Genomic DNA, 23,776 nt, shown 5'->3' with positions numbered 1-23,776 from the left:
CCGAAATCATCGGTTAAGATGCACCCGTTCTAACCACTGGGCCATCTCGGCTATAGTATAATCTAAGGTTTGTTTATCTTTATTCCTCGTGCCATTGGAATATAGCTTACGTCCAAGCGTTTTTTTCTTTTTTTTTATAAATGACTAACTTATTTAAGTTGATATTCGTGTGTTTGATGAAATTAGAGTGTTGTTAAGGACAAACAAGCTCACGCTTTTAATTATTATAAATATATTTATTCTTATGAAAAAAAAATAGGTTATACTAAGATTAATACTATTAATGTATGTAATAAAGGAAATTTCTAAGTATTATTTACTACGTTATTCACATTCCGATTATAGTTGATATTTATTATCTGTGCAATTACATTGTTGGTATTTTTTTTATATGTACGCGTAAATAAATAAATAATTGAATATATTTTTGTTTTTTATTCATAAAAATAATGTGTAAGTATTTTGTATTAGCGTTATAAATTCATAAATATAAAAACATTGTTGTATTTTAGGATTGCTTGGATTAATCCCGGCTGCTGATTTCACCTTCGGACATCGTGTTAGAATTCCAACATTCATCCGCACCAGCTTGATGTTCGAAAATCCGCAACAGCGTAATTTTTAAGACATTGTTTGCCCGCCTTTCGCCGGTTCGATAACCTTCAAGAAAAGAGCCTACACATATCTACTAAAGTTGTCAATGAGGGATTGTATGCAAGTTCTTGAAGGATTTTCGTCACAAATTGAACCACGCGGATTCAGCTTTTATATCATTTGTGTATATTCTTCTACACGTCAAAATAGACGATTTGTATTTGGTGACATTAGAGTAGACTTTTTTAAACAAAATATACCGTATATAATCTAATGTTCATCCGATACCCATCCAGTATATACATATAAGAAATACTTATTTAAAGGGGTTTTTTTACTAGACGTTAAATACGCCCGAATTTCACACACTCATCAGTCATTCAATATTTCCTTTTTTAATAATTTGAATTGGTGAGTTCTAGTGACAATGACGAGTAGATATTCATCACATATGGGTGAATAACATTAATTTCTAAGTGTCTGAAGTCTTAAGTCTTCTCTATTGGTAGGAAAATCTAATGTTTAATTTACTTTTCAATATCAAATTATTTGCAATTTTTAATTAGTTAAATGTAAATGATATAAATTTAAGCGTTTCTTTTGGACAAATTCTAAATATCTATTTGAATGATTTTATTGGTTAATGATATTATAAGTTTCTGTATAAATACCGTAATATTTGCAAATAATTTCATTCCGATCCAACAAGCAAGCTTTATTTCATTGACTTGTACATAAAAAATTAAAAAAGGATTCTAAAAATCAGGATAACAATTGTTTCACGAAAGAAAAAATGTTTGAAATTACTTTCAGGTCCCAATTCAATACAATGCTGAAAAATGCTTCTCTTTTTCGAATTAAACGCAGTTATTTTTAATGGCAAAATTCGAATCACCAAAACAGGATTAGGCCGAACGACATGTTTACTTTCGGCCTTCCTGTTTAAGAAAATTGTTCGTAAACATGCAAACGTCAGTGTCAACCTAGCTGTTGTTTGTAAAGCACGCGCGGCTTTGTACTTTATTCAAAAAAATGAATTTGCCGGTTCGCAAGTGCTATCATGCGGCAAAAGTAACTTTCTTTCTTATATTAGTTGTGACAATATTGAGTTTATTCGAACATTGGCGCGGAGGGAAACGATCAGCTGGCGCTCAACTTTACGATCCAGAAGATGAGTATGAAAAAGAAATTCTGGAGGATGAGGCTCGTATTATTACTGGCTTAGGAGAAGGCGGTGTAGCCGCACATTTGATCGGTGAAGCGAAACGTCTAGGCGAGGAGTCTGAGAAGAAATTGGCCATAAACGTTTACCTAAGCGATCGAATTGCTTACAATAGAACTTTAAAAGGTATGAACTTATAATATACAGTTAGACGTTTTGCCGGTACGATTATTTCCTGTCGTTTATAATTTAAGCAAATTAATGCCATATATTAGGTTCAATTTCTTTTATACAATATCAATAACTTATTTCGAATTTCATTGAGTTCATGATTGTCAAATTAAAACAGGATTTAAAGTACTTTTAAAATTTTTATCAGCGAAATCACACATTAATATTAATTGCCATGAAATAAGATTCGTTCTTTATCAAGTTTTATTAAATTGAACTATATTAACAATATAATTCATCATATTTAAATGGAACCGTAATTAATATTCATGGTAATTAAGGTAAATAGCATAGAAGAAAGTAATTGAAGATAAATATGGTTTCCAATATAAATTAAAATATATATATATATATATATAAGTTTTCTAAAAATAACTATACCATAATTAAATTAACTTATGTGTAGATCTTTGATCCGATTCACAAATAGGGAATACATTTTAAGAAATATTTAGAATGAATATATTCAAGTTTCCTAAAATCACCGTCATTGGCTTTGATTATGTTTACTAAAAAATATTTTAAAAGGTAGTCTTTCGCTTAAATTGATACAAATATTCTTTAAATTCTTTAACCTGAAACCCTGATCTATCGTAGCCATAAACTCGATGAATGGTTCGTTATATCAGGCATTATATGATAAACCCTTAAATTACCAAAGTATTTCAAGTATTTAATCTGAATAAATATAGTAGGTTGAATCAAAATATACTTAAATCGATAAAGCTTTTATAAGTTCTTTCAGTTATTTTGCAGGATTATATTAATTATAAAGTTATTACCGGCTCAGAAAGTAGAAAGTAGATTCTATCTAAAGAAACAGCTAGAAACTCAATAAAAACAAAGTAAATCAAAAATCTTTCTTAAACGCACACACTCATCGATTGTTATATTGCAAACTACCATGGTGTTTTTCTTTTCCAACATTTCAAATATAAATATTCTACCACAAGACAATCAATTGTCCTCTTAAATAGAAAGTTTGGAGTTCATATCTCCATACTGATAATTTCACCTTTCTCTAAATAAGAGAATGTATGGAACTATTCTAGGAGCCAATTTAACTATCTTGTAATGATAAAGATAAATTCCCAAGTCTATTCCGATCCAGCAATGACTGTCCCTCATAAAAGATCACTTCAGCTTAATGGTAACAGAGAGGCAATTTCAACTTATTATATCACTTATGATACGATCCTGATTATATTTTAACCAAACCGCAATTAACTCGTGAATATTGTATAGTAGTATATACTTGGACACTTGCAGGCTGACAATTACTGGATTAGATTAAGGTTTGTTTTGTTGAGTCAACGTAACTAAATAGTTTTTCTTAAACTACACCGAGCTATGTTACATTGCTAATTTCATTGCCAATGATATGTAAGCTTATTCGCGTGGTTTCAACTGTTTTACGTTCTCGTACTAACCGTTGGGCATAGTGGGAGACAAGCTTAGCACTCCATTGATTCACCACGCGGGTTTATCGTGCAAAAGGTGAAACTCCGAGCTTTTCCCGGGACTTGCAACCCGGGTGAAGGTTTAAGGGTTTGTAATGCTATTCAACGCTTTCCTTAATGACTGATTATGTAGAAACTTGTTAAGGCAGCTTTAGATAGATTATCTCTCGCTTCAATAATAAACTAATAAAATACAATTGTTTTATTAATAGATTACCGCAACCCAGCGTGCCAGAGAGTTGTATACGACGCAGAACTGCCATCCGCCTCTGTTATACTGATATTCCACAATGAACCCTACTCTGTAGTGATTCGTACGATATGGAGCGTTCTGAACAGTGCGCGCAGAGACAACCCGTGGTACGCTAAGGCAAATTATATAAACAGGGAAACTGGAGACACCATGAGGTTGGGTGAGTTAAACATATATTTGTCGTTTTATTTCTGGGCTGTAATTCCAATACCAACATTAGGATTTAGTAAAACGAGCCGAGATGGGCCTGTAGTTAGAATGAGGTATTTTAACCACAAGGCCATCTCGGCTTAAGATCTTAACCGACAATTCTGGTTTCAAATCCGGTCAAGCACCGCTGGATTATCCTATTAATTTGTATTTTGCCACAGAAGGTAATGGTTTAGAAAGGCATATGTTCGATGAAAATCACCACGCTGCTTCAATGCGGGTTTGTGGAATACACATGTGGCTGAATTTCGTTGAAATTAGAGACATCCAGGTTTCCTCACGATGTTTTTCTCCACTGCCTATTTATTTGCCGTAAAAATATTTCTTTTTATATATAATATGTATTTATTTCTCTAGGTTACCCTGGTCAAGACGAAAAGTCCCCGTACGTATATCTCAAGGAGATAATCTTGGTGGACGATAACTCTACGCTACCAGAGCTGAAGGGTAAACTTAGTCATTACGTGCGCACGCGCCTACCTCCAGATCTCATACGTATATTGAGATTACCGGATCGGTGAGTGTTCTATTTGTACCCTAGCTTAAAATTTAAACTATTTATTTATTCAGTTTTTAACAATAGTACTATTATTACTAAAGTCAATAATAAATTAAATTTGATCCTAATACAGGTTCCAACTTTTTTGGAACTTTGGTTTGAGTTCGAGCTCTGTGATAAGAAACATACATCGTGTAATTTTAAATATCCAATCTTAGAATTCGGTGTCTCGCAGAGCACGTAAAGCCTTTACTCCTTTTCAGTTCGGGCAAATTATCGTCCTGTCCAGAAGTTAGGGAATGCAGAGTGCATAGCCTTTTGCATATATATTTTTTGGACTATAATGTTGCCTGTTAAGAAGGCTCCGTTGAAATTGGCCGCTTTAACAGCAATTGGTCAGGAGGCCATCATCTATATCACACAGCACGTCGTCGGAGATATAATCTTTTAATTTAAGTGTTATTTAAGTGAATATTATATTATAAAACGGCTGCTTAAATTCAAAAACTAAGATCGGTTAGTTCAGAAAAATATAAATAATAGCTCTTGAATCTGGAAGAGTTTGCGAAGTGTGGTCTCAATCGCTTTTCTGATGATTGCCGAAGATGAGCATTTGAAATTGGGCAGGCGATTTAATTATATCTTTAAATAATTATTTAGATATTATTCTTAATTTCTCTTTTGTTATTCCTTATATTTCCTAAAACATATTCTTCGAAGTATCATCAGTTAACCTTTGCACAGGGTAGGCGTAACTCAGTCTCGTCACGCTGGTGCTCGTACCGCCATCGGTGACGTTATGGTTTTCCTTGATTCCCATTGCGAAGGCGTCATGGATTGGCTCAGGCCGCTGTTACAACGTATCAAAGAGAATCGAAAGGCCGTCGTCACACCAATCATAGATCTCTTAGAACAAGACACTTTCGAATATCAACCTGGGAACATTTCGAATTTCGAGGTGATTTTGCGTAGCTAGGGATGTTTAATCGTTCGTTGCTGGGTTTGTTGTAATTGAAATGTGAATTGTAAGGGTAGCTTTATTTGTTTGTTGTAGTTAATAATTGTGGTAATCTATGTATACGTGTCATTCAAAATACATTATCGTAGCAAGGGAGAGAGATAAATCAGCTTGATTTACGTGAAGTCAAGAAAAAATTACATATATTTTTGTTGCGGCATAATTGTTATTATCGCCGATTTGGTTTCATGATTTATTTTGTTTGCCAAATATATAAATATGATAAAAATCTAGTCTCCAACGCAGCCATTCCTACAATCTTGTTATAGACTAATCTAGATGATTGTTGACGTTGGAATCTGTAATCATTTCTAATTTTTCAAATTATGTATACTCAGTGAAAGGGATTTGTTCTGTTATGTACCAACCACTCCTCATTTATTCTACTAAATAACACTACCTTTTACTGTATTGTTCCGGTTTGAAGGTTGGTTACCCAACCCAAGGCCAACATTATAGTACTTATTGTACCAATGTCTAGAGGCAGTGGTTACCAACACGTGGCCCTTCCGCGAGTCCAATTTCCTATTATAAATAAAATATTTCATGTCATAGTAAATGTTATTGTTGTACATGTTTATTTTCTTTTGACGTATAAATGTAATTAGTATTAGGATCATTAATTAATTACAGTTGTTGTCTGTTATTAAATCATTGTCTTGATGTAATTATACTCGTAACTTATGTAGTTGTTATTTGTAGAGTAAATTAATTTTATGTGTAGTACAGACTATGTTCTATTCTTTCTTTTAAATCTTCTTTTATCTCCGTGTCAACTAAATATATATATTGTTCACGGCTAAACAGTGTGGGTCTAACGAGAGCACGACTGGCGGGCGCGAGGTACGCGGCAGGTGACGTGCTAGTGTTTCTAGACTCGCACTGCGAAGCTCAAATCGATTGGCTGAGGCCACTCCTGCAGAGAGTCAAAGACTTCCCTCACGCTGTGGTCGTACCGATCATTGATGTCATCGAAGCTTCAAACTTCTACTACAGCGTCCAAGATCCTGTCACGTTTCAGGTGCCGTTTGTTGCAGCGTTTTTTTGTGTTTACTTGTTTATTGCTTCTTTTTTACCTTACTTATACATTGTAAATAATGACGGACCTAAAATGGTACTCTGGGGGATCCCAAAAAAACTTTTAATTAAATACCTAATACTTAATTGAAAATTAAAAAAAACGAATAATTGAGTTATGACATCCAATCCGTCAAAATTATAGACAAAAAATGCAATCTATGCAAAGCCCTATATTAAACGATGTCTGGAGGATGATTAATTGGACACTTTTGTCTCTTTCTGTCACCATTGATTTAATATACGATGGAAGAAGACAGAATTCTTGATTAATTTCCCCTTGAACAACATTTATATTTAAAGGCGATACTTCCTTGTATAAATCGGTCCGATTAAGTTTTTCCACACTGTTTGTAATAAAAAGGCACCAAAATGTTTCCTCAACACTCTTATCTATGTTTTCACCGACATCACGTGTCCATTGTATTGTATTGTTTGCAACACTGTTTCATTCTTCGCGTTCGTTTGCTTTTGCTTTTTTAGTTGTTTTTTCTTTTGTTTATTAACTTGTAAATATATTTGCCTCTCTTGTTTTTCCGTTTGACGTTTTTGTTGTCAATTGTTTTTTGATTCGGGTTTGGATAAACTTGTAGTTTAGCTCGTGACAATTTTGTATAAGGCAACTAGCAGTATTAGATTTATCGATTTCAAAAACTTTTATTTATAATAAATATGTAAGTAAAGCTGTAAATGTATATAGGCAATTTATTTTTATTTTTATTTGGCAACTCTTTTCTTTGTCGCACCGCCAAAGGATGGAGCTCTTTATCAGCACACGTGTTCCCCTCCTCTTATAACCTGGGTGACTTCAAACGAGGCATCTTGCGGGCTCGCATGGTGAGGGTGACTAGTGCACCTCATTCTAGCTGACTGTACTAGTCGTCTTCGCGTTTGGACTCCACTTCCACTTACCATCAGGTGGAGTGGAGTCATACATCTGTACGAACAATATAAAAAAATAATAGGTATATACAATATATTGAGATCAGATAAAATAAAACGCAGGCAAGGTCTAATGCGCGCGCGCATAACAGGCGCACGCGCGGCCCGCGGACACGTGCTCGTGTTCCTCGACGCGCACTGCGAGGCGGGCGCTGATTGGCTGAGACCGCTCTTACAAAGGATAAGACATAAAAGGGATGCGGTCCTAACGCCACTGATAGATGTAATCGATCAGACGACCTTTCAGCTAGATGCCGCTCAGCAGTTCCAGGTCAGGCTGAGTCAAGCTGAGTTTAGGTGGTGGCACTAATCAGTTCCGATACTGCTAACGTACTAACGCTTATAGAAGAATATATTTTTTATCTGTATAATAAATTTGTACTCGATACTAACTGCGTGTGAGCGATAACACTACGGAAAGATTTAAACGAATCGAAACGAAAGTGTATTTATATACCCGTCCCTCTCGCATGGGTAGACCCTTGCCTGTAAATCGTTTGTGTAGTCGTACATATACCACTGATTATGAGTTTTCACACGTATACGGCGCACGCTAGTAAAATCAAATCAGATTGAAATATACTTCATTCAAGTAGGCTTGTACAAGCATTTTTGAATTGTAATTTTACCTACAATCTAGCTACCATAGGTTCGGAATGTAGATTCTTCCCAGAAGAACCGGCGAGAAATACAGTAGTCACTCTTTACCAAAATTTGAAATATTTGTTAAATAAAATTATATATAATGTATCCTGTTTGAAAGTTTAATCTTGTGTTGAATAATATGCCTCATTTATTAAACGCTAATAAACTATAAATCAAGAATACACCTTCGGATATTAACCCAACCGAAGACCTCTAGATCTGCAGCCGTGCAAACTAACCACGATACACAATAAGCGTGACAATCGTTTCCAACATTACCAGAACAATTAAAAATCACGCCTCAATAGTCTTATTGTTAAAAAATGTGCTGCGTGAGAATTGTATACTAACAGTGGGAATTCATTGATAAGTTTAAACAATGCAAATAGAACGGCACGTTATAATATATGAACAGTCCAATATTAAAATGATCTATTTATTATTGAAAACAGAGGAATTACGACGTTCTGTTGGTAAATAGGATTTGAGATAGAGATTCGCGATATGTCTCTGTAATTTGTAAGGATTATTGGTTATAGTCTAGACAGATTCCAGAATTTTGAACACTTACCGATCGTATCGGATATGTGACTTTTTTATTTATGATATCGGTAGGCGGACGAGCAAATGGGCCATCTGATGGTAAGTGGTCACCACCGCCCATAGACGATGGCGTTGTAAGAAATATTAACGTTTCCTTACATCACCAATGCGCCACCGACCTGAGGAACTAAGATGTTACGTCCCTTGTGCCTGTTGTTACACTGGCTCACTCACCCTGCAAACCAGAACACAACAATACTGAGTACTGCTGTGGGGTGGTAGAATATCTGATGAGTGGGTGGTACCTACCCAGACGGGCTTGCACAAAGCTCTACCAGCAAGTAAATCCTCGATGAGAGGTAATAGAGAGTACATCTGTGTTTGCGCCCATACATGTGCTCTTTGATACGTCTTATAGCATGGTCCTGGAAAACATTTTTAATATTAATTAATTTAATTGAAACGCTCTCCTTATGTAATAATGTTACAAACATTAAAGATGACATCCTATGAATGTCCCAATACTGGGCTGAGGCCACCTTTGAGGAGAAGGCTTGGAGCTAAATCCAGCACACTGCTCCAGCGCCAGTTGGGACATATGCATGAGAATTTCATTCAACTGAGCACGAGATAAATAATAATATAAATTAAGCAAATAAAACTTCTGATTATGTCTGGATTTGAACTTGCACTTATAGGTTAAGATTTACGTTCTAACCACTGGAATAAATCAGCTTGTAAATACAATAGAGCCTCGGTTATCCGAACTAATTTGGACCGAGACTAGTTTGGATAATCGAAGTTTGGCTACTCTGGGCCAACATCAAACAAAAACAAAACTTGTTCCCATAAAAACAGTACAGTTTATTCAAATTCGACATACACTTTATAATATATAAATAGATGTATTATTAAAAAAAAACAATAGTCAATAAACTAAGTCAACGTTCGGATAAACTAAGTCAGCGTTCGGATAATTGAGGTTCGGATAATCAAGGTACTACTCAAATTAAATATTATGAAATAATATCGATTCACACTACAACAATCTAATATCTTGGACTCCGAATGATGATGTCTCCAATGCGATCGCACCTCGGCCCTTGACGTGTTCTGCCGTCTTGCCAGGCAAAAACCGCCTCTATAGTCGTTGATAGAACGTCTAGGTCGATCTGGGACCTTGGTATTTATAAGCAGTCTACTTTAAATAATAAAAATTAATCAATAGTGTAACACGACGAATCAAATTAATTTTACGAGCCTCCTTGAATGAATTATATTTAGATTAAATAATAATTGTGCGGTTAGTTTTAACTAACGGATCGTAACACGTAAGTATAATATATATAATTTATCATATATGTCAGCTTTTCGTAGTTAGTTTTGTATATGTGTACTAATTTCTTTATTCGGTGTGTGAGAAGTTGTTTTAGTAATGTAAATTGTTTTTAGTTACTTGCATGATTGTATATATTAAACGTAATTAACATTCAGATAAACCAGAAGTGCTATTCTGTAAGATTTCACTTCGTATCTCACTCGTGATAATTGACAATCGACTTCATTGATACGCCATTTTGATACTTGTATCCTAATCATTGGTTTCATTCTGACTTATCATGCTCCTGTTCGATGAACTTCGAGTTTGTTCTTACAGAATAGCTCTACTAAATTTAATGTGGTCTCAAGGAATCTATCCCCTCCAGATAAGTTCCATTACCACAGGTTCCTAAAAAAGATAGAACTATATAGAACTTTGATAGGTACTTGGACTGTATGTAACCTGGTTACGTTTAAACCACTCATCAGAAACTCTACCAAAGAATCGCAACAGTGTTTTTGAGTTCCGGTTTGAATGATGAGATAGTTACAGGCACAAGGGACATAATATGTTAGTTCCCAAGGTAGGGGGCGCGATGGAGATCACAAATGGGTATAGGCGATCGCACACTCCCTCTTGGTAGCTCATTTGCTAGTCTTTTCACTAATTTTGAATAGAATTCCATACATCCGCCAAACGTGTATAATTGAGGCCGTTATTGTATGAAGTCTGTTTTATTTGTACTGTTGTTTTTTTTTTTTTTAAATAATTATCTCTATGATGCGTAGGTGGGAGGTTTCACGTTTATGGGACATTTTACTTGGATCGATGTGCCGGAACGGGAGAAGAAAAGACGGGGCTCTGACATAGCACCTACTTGGTAAGATTATTACATTAATTGGCACCTTAGTCAATATATATGAGAGATGATAATTGTTATTATATGCTAGCTATTTGAACATAAACAGACAAACTTAAGTATTAATAAAAATATGTCAAAAAACATGAGAGCTAAAAGTAACAGCAAAATGTCCTACTGCTGGGGTAAAGACTCCTCGACTATTTGAGGAAAACGTTCCTAGGTCATTCCACCGCATGGTAACTACACACGTGGCAGACATTCATCTGACACATGCAGGTTTCCTCACGATGTTTTCATTTGAAAAGTCAATAGTATTCCGTAAAATTCACGTCGAATCATCGCTTGGTTGTTTGAATCCCTTTCTCCTTTTTAGGTCACCAACAATGGCCGGTGGCTTGTTCGCTATTAACCGAGCGTACTATTGGGAGCTGGGAGCTTACGACGAACAAATGGCCGGATGGGGGGGCGAGAACTTGGAAATGTCCTTTAGGATCTGGCAATGTGAGTAATATTTAAGTTATTTACATCAAAGTAAAGAAGGGGGGAGGGGGTTCTTAATATGTGTTATTTATACGGGTAAATTTCATGCCTCTCCCACGTCTCACTTAATTCCAAAAAAAAAACGTTATAAAACGTGGTTGGTCAGAGATCTGTCCTGCCTCCCGCCCTACATACACTCTATACTTTAGAGTCGGTACTCGACCCGCTGCAATTACGCTCGCTATGTACGAAAAAAAGCTCGTCCCATGTTTTCTTTGACCTTCCTAATCCTGGTCATATAATGCCGAATGCAAGACCAGCCCGGGGCGCTTAGATGGTTCCGGCCCTGGTTTTAGATGTCGCGTTGATAGAGAGTTAGAATAAACGATTTTATAAGTACACATTAAGAGTTTTCCTATAGTCAGTCAGGCAGCGTACAAGCTGAACAAAGCAGGTCAGGTTGGTCGCAAGTGTTTCAGATTATTTCATTCAGAATAAACGCATCGACCCCAAATTAAGTCGTAGAATAAAGCTCTTTGCAAGTCATCTAAATAGGTTTATCTCACTTCCTAACTTAGGTGGAGGCACTCTGGAGACGATCCCGTGCTCTCGCGTGGGTCACGTGTTCCGCAGCTTCCATCCCTACGGCCTGCCCGCTCATACAGACACTCACGGTATGTTATTTGTTTGAGATTAAAACATGATTCAAAGGTAAAATTATGTGACTGTTTTTAACATGAAATAAACTATTATTTCCATATTAAGTATTTTAGCATTAGCAGCCTGTAAATTTCCCACTGCTGGGCTAAAGGCCTCCTCTCCCTTTGAGGAGAAGGTTAGGAGCATATTCCACCATGCTGCTCCAATGCGGGTTGGCGGAATACACATGTGGCAGAATTTCGTTGAAATTAGACACATGCAGGTTTCCTCACGATGTTTTCCTTCACTGCCGAGCACGAGATGAATTATAAACACAAATTAAGCACATGAAAATTCAGTGGTGCTTGCCTGGGTTTGAACCCGAAATCATCGGTTAAGATGCACGCGTTCTAACCACTGGGCCATCTCGGCTCTTCTTATATATAAAAGCGAAATACCACTCACTGATTAATCACCAAAGCGAAACTATAACACCTACGAACTTGAAATTTGGCAGGTAGGTTCCTCAAAGGGTGTAGATATACCCTACGGGGGTGGAAAGTTTGTGTTTTATAAACTTGGCGCGGTTAAAACCGCAGTTTCAGCTTGTAAATTTATGAAGTCATGTAAAACGTCCATTGATGCAAAAGTCTCAAGACTGTTGAAGTTTACTATAATTATATTTGTATTTAAGGTATAAACACGGCGCGTATGGCGGAAGTATGGATGGATGATTACGCGGAACTGTTCTACCTGCATCGACCTGATTTAAGGGTAAGTTATAGCATCTTTGGATTTTAACAGCACTAAAAATACCTTATTTGGAATTACCTGTTTTCTTTTTAACTTCGTAAAAGAGTTTGTGGTTGTCAATGCCTCTTCAAGATGTTGACAATAATTGGGCTCACAATGACCACTGAATCTCGCGATTTATTTATGTTTATATATATATGTATGTATGTGTGGAGGAGTCACAAACATCGTGAGGAAGTCTACATGTGTCGAATGAAAGTCTTCGTCTGGGAAGGAACGGGGGAACAAGAAGCAGCGGGAACATTGAAAGGATGTTCGTCCTGTGTTTTCCAGAAAAACCCCAAGATCGGCGACGTGACCCACCGCCGCATCCTCCGCGAGAAGTTGAAGTGCAAGAGCTTCCAGTGGTACCTCGACAACGTGTACCGGGAGAAGTTCGTGCCCGTGAGGGACGTGTTCGGGTTCGGCAGGTTCCGCAACGCCGGCAGCGGGCTGTGCCTGGACAGCCTGCAGCGCGAGGCCGAGGCGGCGGCGCTGGGCGTGTACGCGTGCCACGCGCGCCTCGAGCCCACGCAGCACTTCGCGCTGTCGCTGCGCGGGGAGCTGCGCGACGAGGAGAAGTGCGCCGAGGTGCAGTACGCCAGGTCGGTGCCGGGGGTAGCCTCTCATCAGCCACTCATCGTCGTATCTTCTACAGTCTAAACTGCTATAAAGCATCAGTGACTCTTACTACCTTTTTATTTTTGCCTGCTGTGTTTCTGAGTAGAATAAAACGATTAATGTTTTAAATGTTTTGTTTTTGCACGTACGTTTTGTTTTAGTGTATTTTGTTCTCTTTACGTCATTACTTTCTTCTCTCTCGTGTAACGAAACATGGCTAAACGTGACGTGTCTTAGAAGATTTACCCGCTACGGTCTATCCCGTCCACTCATTGTCGATTATGGATGAGATGATGATGATAAAAAAATAGAAGAACATTGTTATATTGATAGGAAAAATTACGTGTTTAGTAAGTATTTATTTAAATTGAAATCCTCAGGAACACGGGTGAGATGGGCGAGGACGTGAGCAGACGGGTTTTGATGGTGACGTGCCACGGGAAACAACGAGGACAGGTCGGTGATGCGTTTCGATAGAACCTGATTACTTTCCCATTTGATTGTAACATGGCGCTGATGAAAGCAACCTCAACGACTCCCACAGAAATGGCGCTACCTGCCCAGCCGGCAGCTGCAGCACGTGGACAGCGGGCTGTGCCTCAGCGTGGGCGTGGGCGAGGAGGCGCGCGCGCGGCGCTGCGGGCGCTCCGCCGCCCAGCTGTGGGACATCGACTACAGCGAGCTCAACGACTTCCATCTCGACGGTGACTGCTCTTATTCCTCCCGACCCACGAGCCGCGGCCGTATCGTGTAGTGTGCATGCACGTAGGCGAACGAGCAATTGGGCCACCTGGTAAGTGGCCACCATCGCCCATAGACAATGGTGCTGTAAGACATATTAACCATTCTTTACTTCCTACCTGATGGTACCTACCCAGATGGCCTAGCAAAAAGGCCTACCACCAAGTAATAATAGTTAATACTGGATTACTTGTTTATTTAACATAATTTCAATAATGAGTTTAATAAGTTTTTTGCTGTCCCTACGCACTAAGTACTGTCCGCAATTTATAAATAATTTATTCATTGCGATATTTCTTTAAGGAATATTAGCCATCGCTTAATTGCCAATGTTGGTGGCAACTAATGTTGGCAAAGAAATCAAACCAAATATATATCCCTGTGTTTGTTACGCTGACTCTCTTAGTCTTAGAAACCGGAACACAACAATACTAAGAACTGCAGTAGAATATATTATGAGTGGATGATGCCTAGTAAGGTTACACCGAGTAAAGTTTCGCTAGATGGCGCTGCAGGAACTGGACCTCGTTACCATTCGTCAATCACCTTTTGTTGCAGATAACCCGGAGTTGAGCGAACAAGAGATTAAATTGCGAAAACTTAGAGGACAAAGGTTAGTTAAGGATAATTATATCTATTGTGTAGAATACACTAATGAAATAAAACTATAATGTGGGTGCATCTCACAAAAATCTGAGACCACCACCACCACTACCACCACCACTTTCATTAGCTTAATTTGTGTTTATAATTCATCTCGTGCTCAGCGATGAAGGAAAACATCTTGAGGAAACCTGCATGTGTCTAATTTACGCCATGGAATCTTTTTATTTCCATCATTACGAAATCGGTGCCCGAATTATATTATTTACACTTGAAGTCTCCCAACTCACCACCTAAAAAACGCTAATCCCGTTGTGTGTTATTGTTGTCATTCTAATAAATGAGGTCGTATACCCATTTAAATTGATTATCTCTAAAATATACTAGATAGAATGAGAGTATAAGGTTGCCTGGAGGAGGCTTTATACTTTTTCCTCATGGGAAGATTTCTGCCAGTTCACTCTGCTGTAAGCGTAACAGAAATCATTCCAAAAATTTTAGTTTAGTTTTGAGCCCCTAACTCAACAACAAAGTTTTATTAACATTTGAATTTAAAACTTTCAGACGAGTCTCCCGATCCCTCCTCTATCACGAGGAACCTAATTCCACCCGCCGACACAAGCACAAGCACAGGAACAAGCACAAGAAGAGCAAGAAGAACAAGTTCATTATGAAGCTGGTGCGCGACGCCAACAATACCGAGGAACACTTGGAGGTGGACGTCTACTGCAAGCACAGGAGGCTGTACCCGAACAATACATTCGTCAGGGACCTGGTTACCATCCTCAATGAGAAGGATATTAAGGTGAGTCCAGCGTCCTGCGATCATGAGCGTCACAGGTTAGATTTAAATTTTGCAACAAAGCCCCCCCCCCCCCATGTTGCAGTACATCATCTTTAGGTGCGTCATGATTTTTTTGATGATGTATTTATTGACATATAACTATGTGTATGATGAAGTTGTTCCCTAAGCCGCCAATTTAGTGTCAAGTCGCTTGAAATAGACAACTTCCCACCTCATCTTATTTTACATTTGTTTCATTACAAATTGAAATTAAATTTTTACAATATACTCAAAACTAGAGCCGAGATGGCCCAGTGGTTAGAACGCGTGCATCTTAACCGATGATTTCGGGTTCATACCCAGGCAAGCACCACTGAATTTTCATGTGCTTAATTTGTGTTTACAATTCATCTCGTGCTCGGCGGTGAAGGAAAACATCGTGAGGAAACCTGCATGTGTCTAATTTCAACGAAATTCTGCCACATGTGTATTCCTAGCGTGGTGGAATATGCTCTAAACTTTCTCCTCAAAGGAAGAGGAGGCCTTTAGCCCAGCAGTGGGAAAATTTACAGGCTGCTAATGCTAATACTCAAAACTACAATCATCTCCCGGCTATTTATTTTCATATTGAATATATGGAAGTAATAATATTGACAATAAAAAAACAAGACCCGCTGAGTTTCTTTCGCCGGTTCTTCTCAGGTCAGGGTATCATCTTTTCCGGACCGGCGGTTGTGTTTAATTTGACTATCAATAAGTAAAAGTAATGCTTCTATATTGAATAAAGGGATTTGGTTTGATATACTTGGACCATTTCAGATTTGATGCGTTTTTTTCGTTTGTATAATTAAAGGTGGTCAACAACGGTCGCGTGTTCGAACACAATAAGGTGTCGGCTCTGGTGAAGAGAGAACGTGACCACACTCCCGAGCCCCGTCACGAGGAGGAATCCGCGGTGAGTGAAGCGCGTGACGTGAACAGATTGTATTATTAACTGAGTTTCTTGCCGGTTTTTCTCGGTAGAATCTGCATTCGGAAGCGGTAGCTTTACGTTTAGAACAGTTGTGTAAAATGACAATTCAAAAGTGCACATAAAGCCTACTCGAATCAAGTATATTTTCATTTTGTTTCACGTAATACATTTTTCGTATTACACTTTGATAAAAGTACCCGTCGCATGCCTCTGTAAAATCATTTTAACTTAAATATTCATCCTAGAAATCAATCCTACAAATTAAACGGAAACGCAAGAAGCCAAAGATCCAACCGCTCGAGGACGCGAACGCCGTCGACGTCGCCAACATCGCCGACATCGTCGACATCGCCAGCGCCGTCGACGTCGAGCCCCCCCCGCACGACCAGAAGATCATCATCGAGGACTTCGTGGAGGTCACGCCCAAGGCCACCACTCACGTATGTATTACATGCGGACTGGGCCTAAAGTCAGCGCTCCAGCCTGGATTCTTTCTCTCACTCTTGCTTTCTCTTTCTAGTCCTAGTAACTCATCTATATAGCAACAGGCAGAGACAAAAAAGTGCAGTACCTTTTTCTCCTCTGTGTGCTTGTTGCTATTCCTGGCAGTTTTGAATTTGGTCAGCCACGAAACCTTAAAAATGTTGCCTATAATATAAGAAATACATTAATTTTGAATTTTAAACAATATTGATGTCTACAGAACAGTCGGTGACGTCAAAAATATTAAAGATAAAAGGGTAGTTTTAGGGTATTCTATAAAAGACTACAGCTGGTAAAGAAGTATGGAGTTAGAATTTGCAAATTTCAATTCAGGGGAAAGGATTTAATTGCACTATGTAACGATGTTTCATGATTTTATTTGTTCAAATATACAATCAATTGAATCCTGCTACCGGGTAGTTTGGATTAAAAAATAAATTTGCTTGTTTTCCAGCGAGCGGCGAAGAAACGAAAGCGTCCGCGCATCCGCGGGCCCCGCGGGGGGGCCAGCGCCGCGCCCACCACGTAAGCTTAAGCTCTTTGGTTACTCGTCCCCCCTCCCTGGCGTCTATAAAACCTTCCCCATGAAACAACACGTTTACACATATACCAACTCTTGTGGTGATCCATCAAACGATGCCGAATCTAAATATACGAACATCCATTCACATGTGTGTGTAGTCGTCGAATAGTCGCCGACTACGGATGCGACCGGATGGTCTGCTTTTACGACTAGTCGGAACATCTTCAATAATAATACACAATACACACGCAACATCAATATCAGATGTAATTACTCAACAGAGATTGAATATGTTTCCAGAGTCGCCGATTGGGATGATTCGATGCGCGTGGACACCGTGGCGTCCGCGGAGGGCGCTCCGATGCTGGCCAGCGCCGAGAGGCGAGACGACACCAGCGAGAACTGGCACGTTGGTGCGTATCTTACTCATTAAGTGCAGACCGACTGCCTGCCTCGTTTGCTAGTGGATACTCACGGGTTACGGGACGATAGCTGTCCTAGCGGCCTAGGAAGTCCCCCGAGCAGCTTACCGGTTATTTTCGGTAGTAGTTACATTCCGAGCCGGTTGTGCCAAAAGTGTTTGTAAAAGCCCCCTTGAATTAAGTATATTTTGATATCGTTTACTCAAACGTTTCCAGTTGTATATCTAAATAATTGTAAAAACCGAAATCCTTAAGGAGTAATCGACAAAAAAACGGACGGACGTCAAGGGACGTTGTTATATAAAAATGTGTAAATAAAATCGTAATAATAATATATAGTAAATTGATTATCAGGCAAGTCCAGCTTCCGTCGGAATATCACGCACAGAACAGAGCACAGGCGGGGCTCCGAGCACGGGTACGCATCGGATGAGGTGAGTGACGCTTAGTTAGATATTGGTCGGACCGGTTGAGTTGTACCCGAAGTTCAAACCCGAGCAAGCTGCCCTAAATTTGAACGTACTGGTGAAAGAAAACATCGTTAGAAAACCTAACCTAACTTACTAGTACTTGATTTGCTTCTCAAATGATATACATAATTAAATGAATGGCTTAGTTGTAGAGCTTTGTGCAAGCCCGTCTAAGTAGGTACCACAAACTCATTATAGTTTTATGCGCCAAACAGTAATACTCAGTATTTTTGTACTCCAGTTTGATAGGTCAGCTAGTCAGTGTAACTACATGCACAAGGGACGTAACATCTTAGTGCCCAAGGTTGGTGGCGCATTGGCGATATAAGGAATGGTTAATATTTCTCACAGCTTCATTGTCTGTGGGCGGTGATGACCACTTGCCATCATACCAAAAATAAACAACATTTGACAATTAATTGATAAAATTTATCATGTATTCGTGACAATATCATTTTAAATATCAGTGTAGCTGTTATCTGAACTTTAAAAGTAAATAAAGATATATGTGTCAAGAACACCCTGTAGACATAATATAGCAAAACTATTAGCAAATCGCACGGAGTATGTTAATCTAAATTTTGTATATCTTCACTCCTTCGTATAATCGAAGGAGTAGAAGTAGGGTATATAATATTAGTTTTAATTGGCAAAGTTACAAATATCCTTGAATTTTTTTTTTTTATATGAACGAATATCTTGCCCACAGAAGGGGTTTATTAATTTGCGGAGCCGGAAACTTGGTGTCACAAGTTCGTCTTTGTTTTCTATGTTATTTGTGAAAATATCTTGCAATCTATAAAAATAAGTTAAGGAAACATTTTTGTGTAATGCCCATCTGAAACTGCTAAACCAATATACATAAAACTTATACGAGAAGATACAACGCGTTTCGAAGAAGGTTTTATTATAATAGCTGCGCTTTGCAGTTACACCAATATACCCCGCCCCCCATTTTTAAACTTGATGTGACAGGCGTGAATTTCGAGTTCCTGTAACCATAAAAATATTGACATTAGCTTTAAAAAGATTTCAAATTAAGTATTATTTTGTGTAGGTTGCAAGTGGTACGACAGTCGTCGCGCCGGTGAAGGTGGTGATGAGAAGCAATCTCACCTTCAACTTCGGTGACGAGTTCTTCCGCTGGAGGAAGCGCACTGCGGACGATGTCGCGTGAGTTCATTTTCCATCCGACGTATACTTTGTCGAATAATTGTCGTTCTGTTGTAGCAACCAGGAGCCTGGAAGTTAGCAACGCTTAACTTAACCCTTGTTTCGGAAAGGACTTAAAGTTCTGGAAGCGTTGGACCTCTCCTGTCGTGTTAAATTGGGATAGTGCGCTATTGTTTGCGCACCAACTTGAGCGCTAAATATTTCTGTCTGTATGCCCAAACAGGAGAATATGATGCTATTAATGCGAATTATGCGAATAATTTTTATTAGCATGACCTCTGATTTGATCTGAGACATCATCTTTTACATCTGCTAGTAACTTAACAGACGAGGTCGCTTAGCAAACATAAGTAACCATCCTTTTGTAATGTCCATAATTTATAATTGCATTTTTATACAATTAAACGAAACTATTGTTTTATTTTATTTGTGTGTATTTCAGTAATCTGCTCGGCGAGCTCATGATACCAGCGAGCACGTTCACTCCCGTCCGCAACCGCGCTGACACGGACACAGAACACGAGCAGAGAGAGAGCGAGCGAGACGGAGATACGACGAGTGAGAAAGACAAGGAGATGGTGTTGTCGGGCCGGACTGACGGCGACTCGTCCGAGTCCGATAGCGCGAGTTCGGATTGATATTTTTATTTGTTGACGATATTACGAAAACACTTGATTAATTTAAGTTCTATTAATTTTTAGTAAAAATGTATATATTTTATTTAAATTGACGCAGTTGTTCATTATATTTATTTTATAAAAACTAATTATTTTCTTGTTCGATATTGTATTGTTTTGCTGACGCTAAGTCCTAATACTTGGCGCTTTTATATAACAGCGCCACATTTGAATTCGTGGCCAAAAGCAGAACTAACTAAGACATTTTCAAATGTCACTTTAAGTCTCTCCGTATAAATAAAGTCGGAATGTTTGTTCACACGGTGTTTACTAATAGACAGAGTTAATCGTGACGAAGGTTCAGGTCGGGTTAGGTTATAATTGTTGAAATCAGAAATAAATATGACGAATATGTTAAGATATGAGCGTATGGGATTATTTTTTCTTATTAAAGTGACATTTGAAATCGAAAATACATTATTTGTTACTTTTTCAATGTTGCCTTCCTAACATTGGAAATTTGTATGTACTAAGTTCTAGATATAAATAAGCTTTATATAGAAACTATGCCGTCCTATTTAGACTTCTATAAAATATATCTGTACCGTAACTCTTTATACGTATTATTGTAAACTTGGATTGTCAAAGAGAGGCGAAATCAAAGAGCGGTCGTGTATTTGGTCGAGAGGGTTAGAGGTGTAACTACTACTAGAGGTGGAGCGTGCGAAAGACCATGACGCCTCCTGAAAAGACGGAGGGTGACGCTGTTTTTTTGTGGGTAGTCCAGTCCCACAAGCCCCCCCCCCCCTACTCTAATTCATGTAGGGGAGACACGTAATGTGTTTTTCCAGCGACATGATCACTGCCGATCAATTTAGTATTGTTTTAACCGCAAAACAACAATATTAAGCGTTGCTACTACCTAGCTGGACTTACCTTTGACTTCGTAACCCTCTCTAAAGAGCCGGCCTTAGCCCACCAGTGGGATGTACAGTATGTTACTTGTATACTTAAGTTATTTTTATATGTAGATTATACATAGGTTGCTTATTTTTTTTTTTTTTAATAAAAATTTACTTTCCCATATATGTTAAGATGTTTCATGTGTTTTGACTTTTACTACGTTATTAAATGTAAAACTTATTGTAATTAATGTCACAGTACCGACGCCTCGTCGTGTCGGACTTTCCGCTTTCGCAACAAGTTCACGTCGTACCAAGCTGCGAGGTCAGCTGTTGGTCTCTATTTTCGATGCTTCCTCGCCTTTGACAGTCTATCTAGACATATGAATAATCAATGCTTTGTTATCAAAAAAAGAGTCGAGATGGCCCAGTGGTTAGAACGCGTGCATCTTAACCGATGATTTCGGGTTCAAACCCAGGCAGGCACCACTGAAATTTCATGTGCTTAATTTGTGTTTATAATTCATCTCGTGCTCGACGGTGAAGGAAAACATCGTGAGGAAACATGCATGTGTCTAATTTCAACGAAATTCTGCCACATGTGTACCCCGCCGCCCCAATAGGGGGGGGGGCATGGTGGGTAGAGCTTGATCGCATATGTATTTCACGATTGGTTCTCAGTAACTAGAATTAAGTGCAATATTGTATAATTATTTAGTTACATAATGATGGTGCTCAAATGACATAATATTATTATTATTATAAGTTGAATAATTTTTCTTTGCAATGATATAAATTGTTTTATAGTAAGTCTATCTTGTTGCGGTAACGTTAATACTTAAGTACTCTTTTTCTGTTTGAAGTGTCCTGTGTTCATCTGTGGGACATTAACTAAGTTACATATAATGTCCGGTTCACGAATACCAATAAAACATATTTAAAGAACTGTTATCGTAAATTCGTACGTTTTTGTCGTTTCTAAAAATGTAGAATGTATGTCAGACTTTAGTATATCTTCTCGTTTTGATATTAACGACCATCGTATGCGTTATGATATTATTATTGACTTTATACTCCGAAAGTATGAGTTAAAAATTACAAAGATTTTTTCAAACGTGGTGTAGTATCGTAACTAAAGCGGTACCCGAGCACAGGGCCAGATCAGGAACAGAATTACTATTACTGTATACTTATTTAAAAAAAAAAACATTTCTTATTTGTTTATAGTTATTTTAATACACTTTATTGACAGCTGTTTGTAAGATTAGAGCATTTAGCAAAGATTCAGCAGTTAGAATCAGCAGCTTCTAGAATCTCGCACCGGGTGCAAAAATGGCTGGTTACGTCATTGATAGAGAGGGGGGGGGGGATTGGTGCACGTACTTGCGTGCAACTGAATCTTTATCTATATGTGTTTTTAACTTTAAGAGTTTTTGAAACCAAGTGTGCTTTCAAGAATCATCGTTTGTCTTTAAATTCGTTAGTCTTTTCGAAATTTATATAAATGACAATTTAATTAGTATTAAGATCCGACATTAATACATATCAATGTAAAGGTTGAAATTATAAATAGATTTTTCTAGAAGTTTTTTTGTGTGTTTGGAATCTCAGTGCTTGTTGGAGATTTGTAATAAACTTTTAAGACTGAAACGTTTTGTTTCATTTTGCCTAACTTTTTTTTAAAGGAATGTAATGATTATTAATTGTCCGAATTTCGTTCCAGAGCCAAGTTTAGTGGATAAAAAAAATGCGATTTTCGTTCGATGGTTAAGGGATACGTCCTATTCCATAAGCTCACTAAAGAAGCGTGTTGAAATAAGGTCCAAATTATCTTAAGGGAGGCTTTCATCCACCAGTAAGGCATTTAAAGGCTTCAGTATTATTATATACCTCTCGATATATTACAGAACAATGTACTCATAAAAGCACTTTTGTTCAAACTCTACTCTACTTGGTGGTAGGGCTTTGTGCAAGCTCGTCTGGGTAGGTACCACCCACTCATCAGATATTCTACCGCCAAATAACAGTACACTGTATTGTTGTGTTCCGGTTAGAAGGGTGCACTCACCCTTGATTACACTGGCTCACTAGCCAGTGTAATCACAGGCACAAGGGACATAACATCTTAGTTCCCGAGGTTGGTGGCGCATAGGTGATGTAAGGAATGGTTAATATTTCTTACAGCGCCTTTGTCTATGGGCGGTGGTGACCACTTACCATCAGGTGGCTCATATGCTCGTCCGCCAACCAATGCCATAAAAAAAAAAAACTCACTATTTTCCAACATTTTAATTAGAGTTTATATTAATCAAATATAATTTAATTCATGCAATCATAGAATTTGATTTGTAATTTGAAAATGTATTAAATTAGTTGAGAAGATAAAACTTGGGTGACTAAAAACTGAATCTGCAAAAAGTAACGTCAACAAATACTGTGCATTTTTTCTAAAATATGGAAAACATTTTTTTTAGGGATCAAATCATTAAAAAGTAGTAAATTTGTCTATGTTTAAATTCTAGTCTTTGGATAAGTTATATTTCTAGTATCTATTATACATAGTACGCCAGAAGGGGGTATGTTAGAGTTGGGTCTCTGCTGGATTTTTTTTTTAAAATAATTAATACTTAATTGAGACTAATAATTAAATAGTTAACTTAATAAAAGTGTATAATTGTTTGGGGGCAAAATGATTAAAGAAGACAGCGGGTCAACCTGTGATATAAGGTCCGCCCA

At 37.9% G+C, this 23,776-nt stretch overlaps 1 protein-coding gene across 1 annotated transcript; it reads left to right on the top strand.

The window, feature by feature from the left end:
- The first annotated feature begins 1,626 nt into the window (after positions 1-1,626).
- LOC125074113 (polypeptide N-acetylgalactosaminyltransferase 1-like) lies at positions 1,627-20,907 on the top strand. Its single transcript, XM_047685340.1, has 20 exons — positions 1,627-1,942; positions 3,660-3,860; positions 4,268-4,427; positions 6,235-6,448; positions 10,744-10,835; positions 11,191-11,318; positions 11,876-11,971; positions 12,631-12,710; positions 13,023-13,333; positions 13,730-13,805; positions 13,894-14,053; positions 14,649-14,703; positions 15,258-15,498; positions 16,331-16,432; positions 16,696-16,890; positions 17,388-17,458; positions 17,757-17,869; positions 18,233-18,312; positions 19,406-19,521; positions 19,964-20,907. The coding sequence occupies exons 1-20, from the start codon at positions 1,627-1,629 to the stop codon at positions 20,157-20,159; spliced, it is 3,003 nt and encodes a 1,000-aa protein (XP_047541296.1). The 3' UTR covers positions 20,160-20,907.
- The last annotated feature ends 2,869 nt before the right edge of the window (positions 20,908-23,776 follow it).

The sequence above is a fragment of the Vanessa atalanta genome, chromosome 27, assembly GCF_905147765.1.
Source record: "Vanessa atalanta chromosome 27, ilVanAtal1.2, whole genome shotgun sequence".
NCBI classification, from domain to species: Eukaryota; Metazoa; Arthropoda; class Insecta; order Lepidoptera; family Nymphalidae; genus Vanessa; species Vanessa atalanta.
The sequence above is the reverse complement of the archived record's forward strand: the minus strand, read 5'-3'. Positions and strand labels throughout refer to the sequence as shown.

Bases quoted from the DNA above. Each gene is read 5' to 3' on its own strand.
- LOC125074113 (XM_047685340.1), top strand. From the start codon at position 1,627: ATGAATTTGCCGGTTCGCAAGTGCTATCATGCGGCAAAAGTAACTTTC. The intron at 1,943-3,659 runs GTATGAACTTAT...TTTTATTAATAG, and splicing joins TTACAATAGAACTTTAAAAG to ATTACCGCAACCCAGCGTGC. The intron at 12,711-13,022 runs GTAAGTTATAGC...TGTGTTTTCCAG, and splicing joins TGCATCGACCTGATTTAAGG to AAAAACCCCAAGATCGGCGA.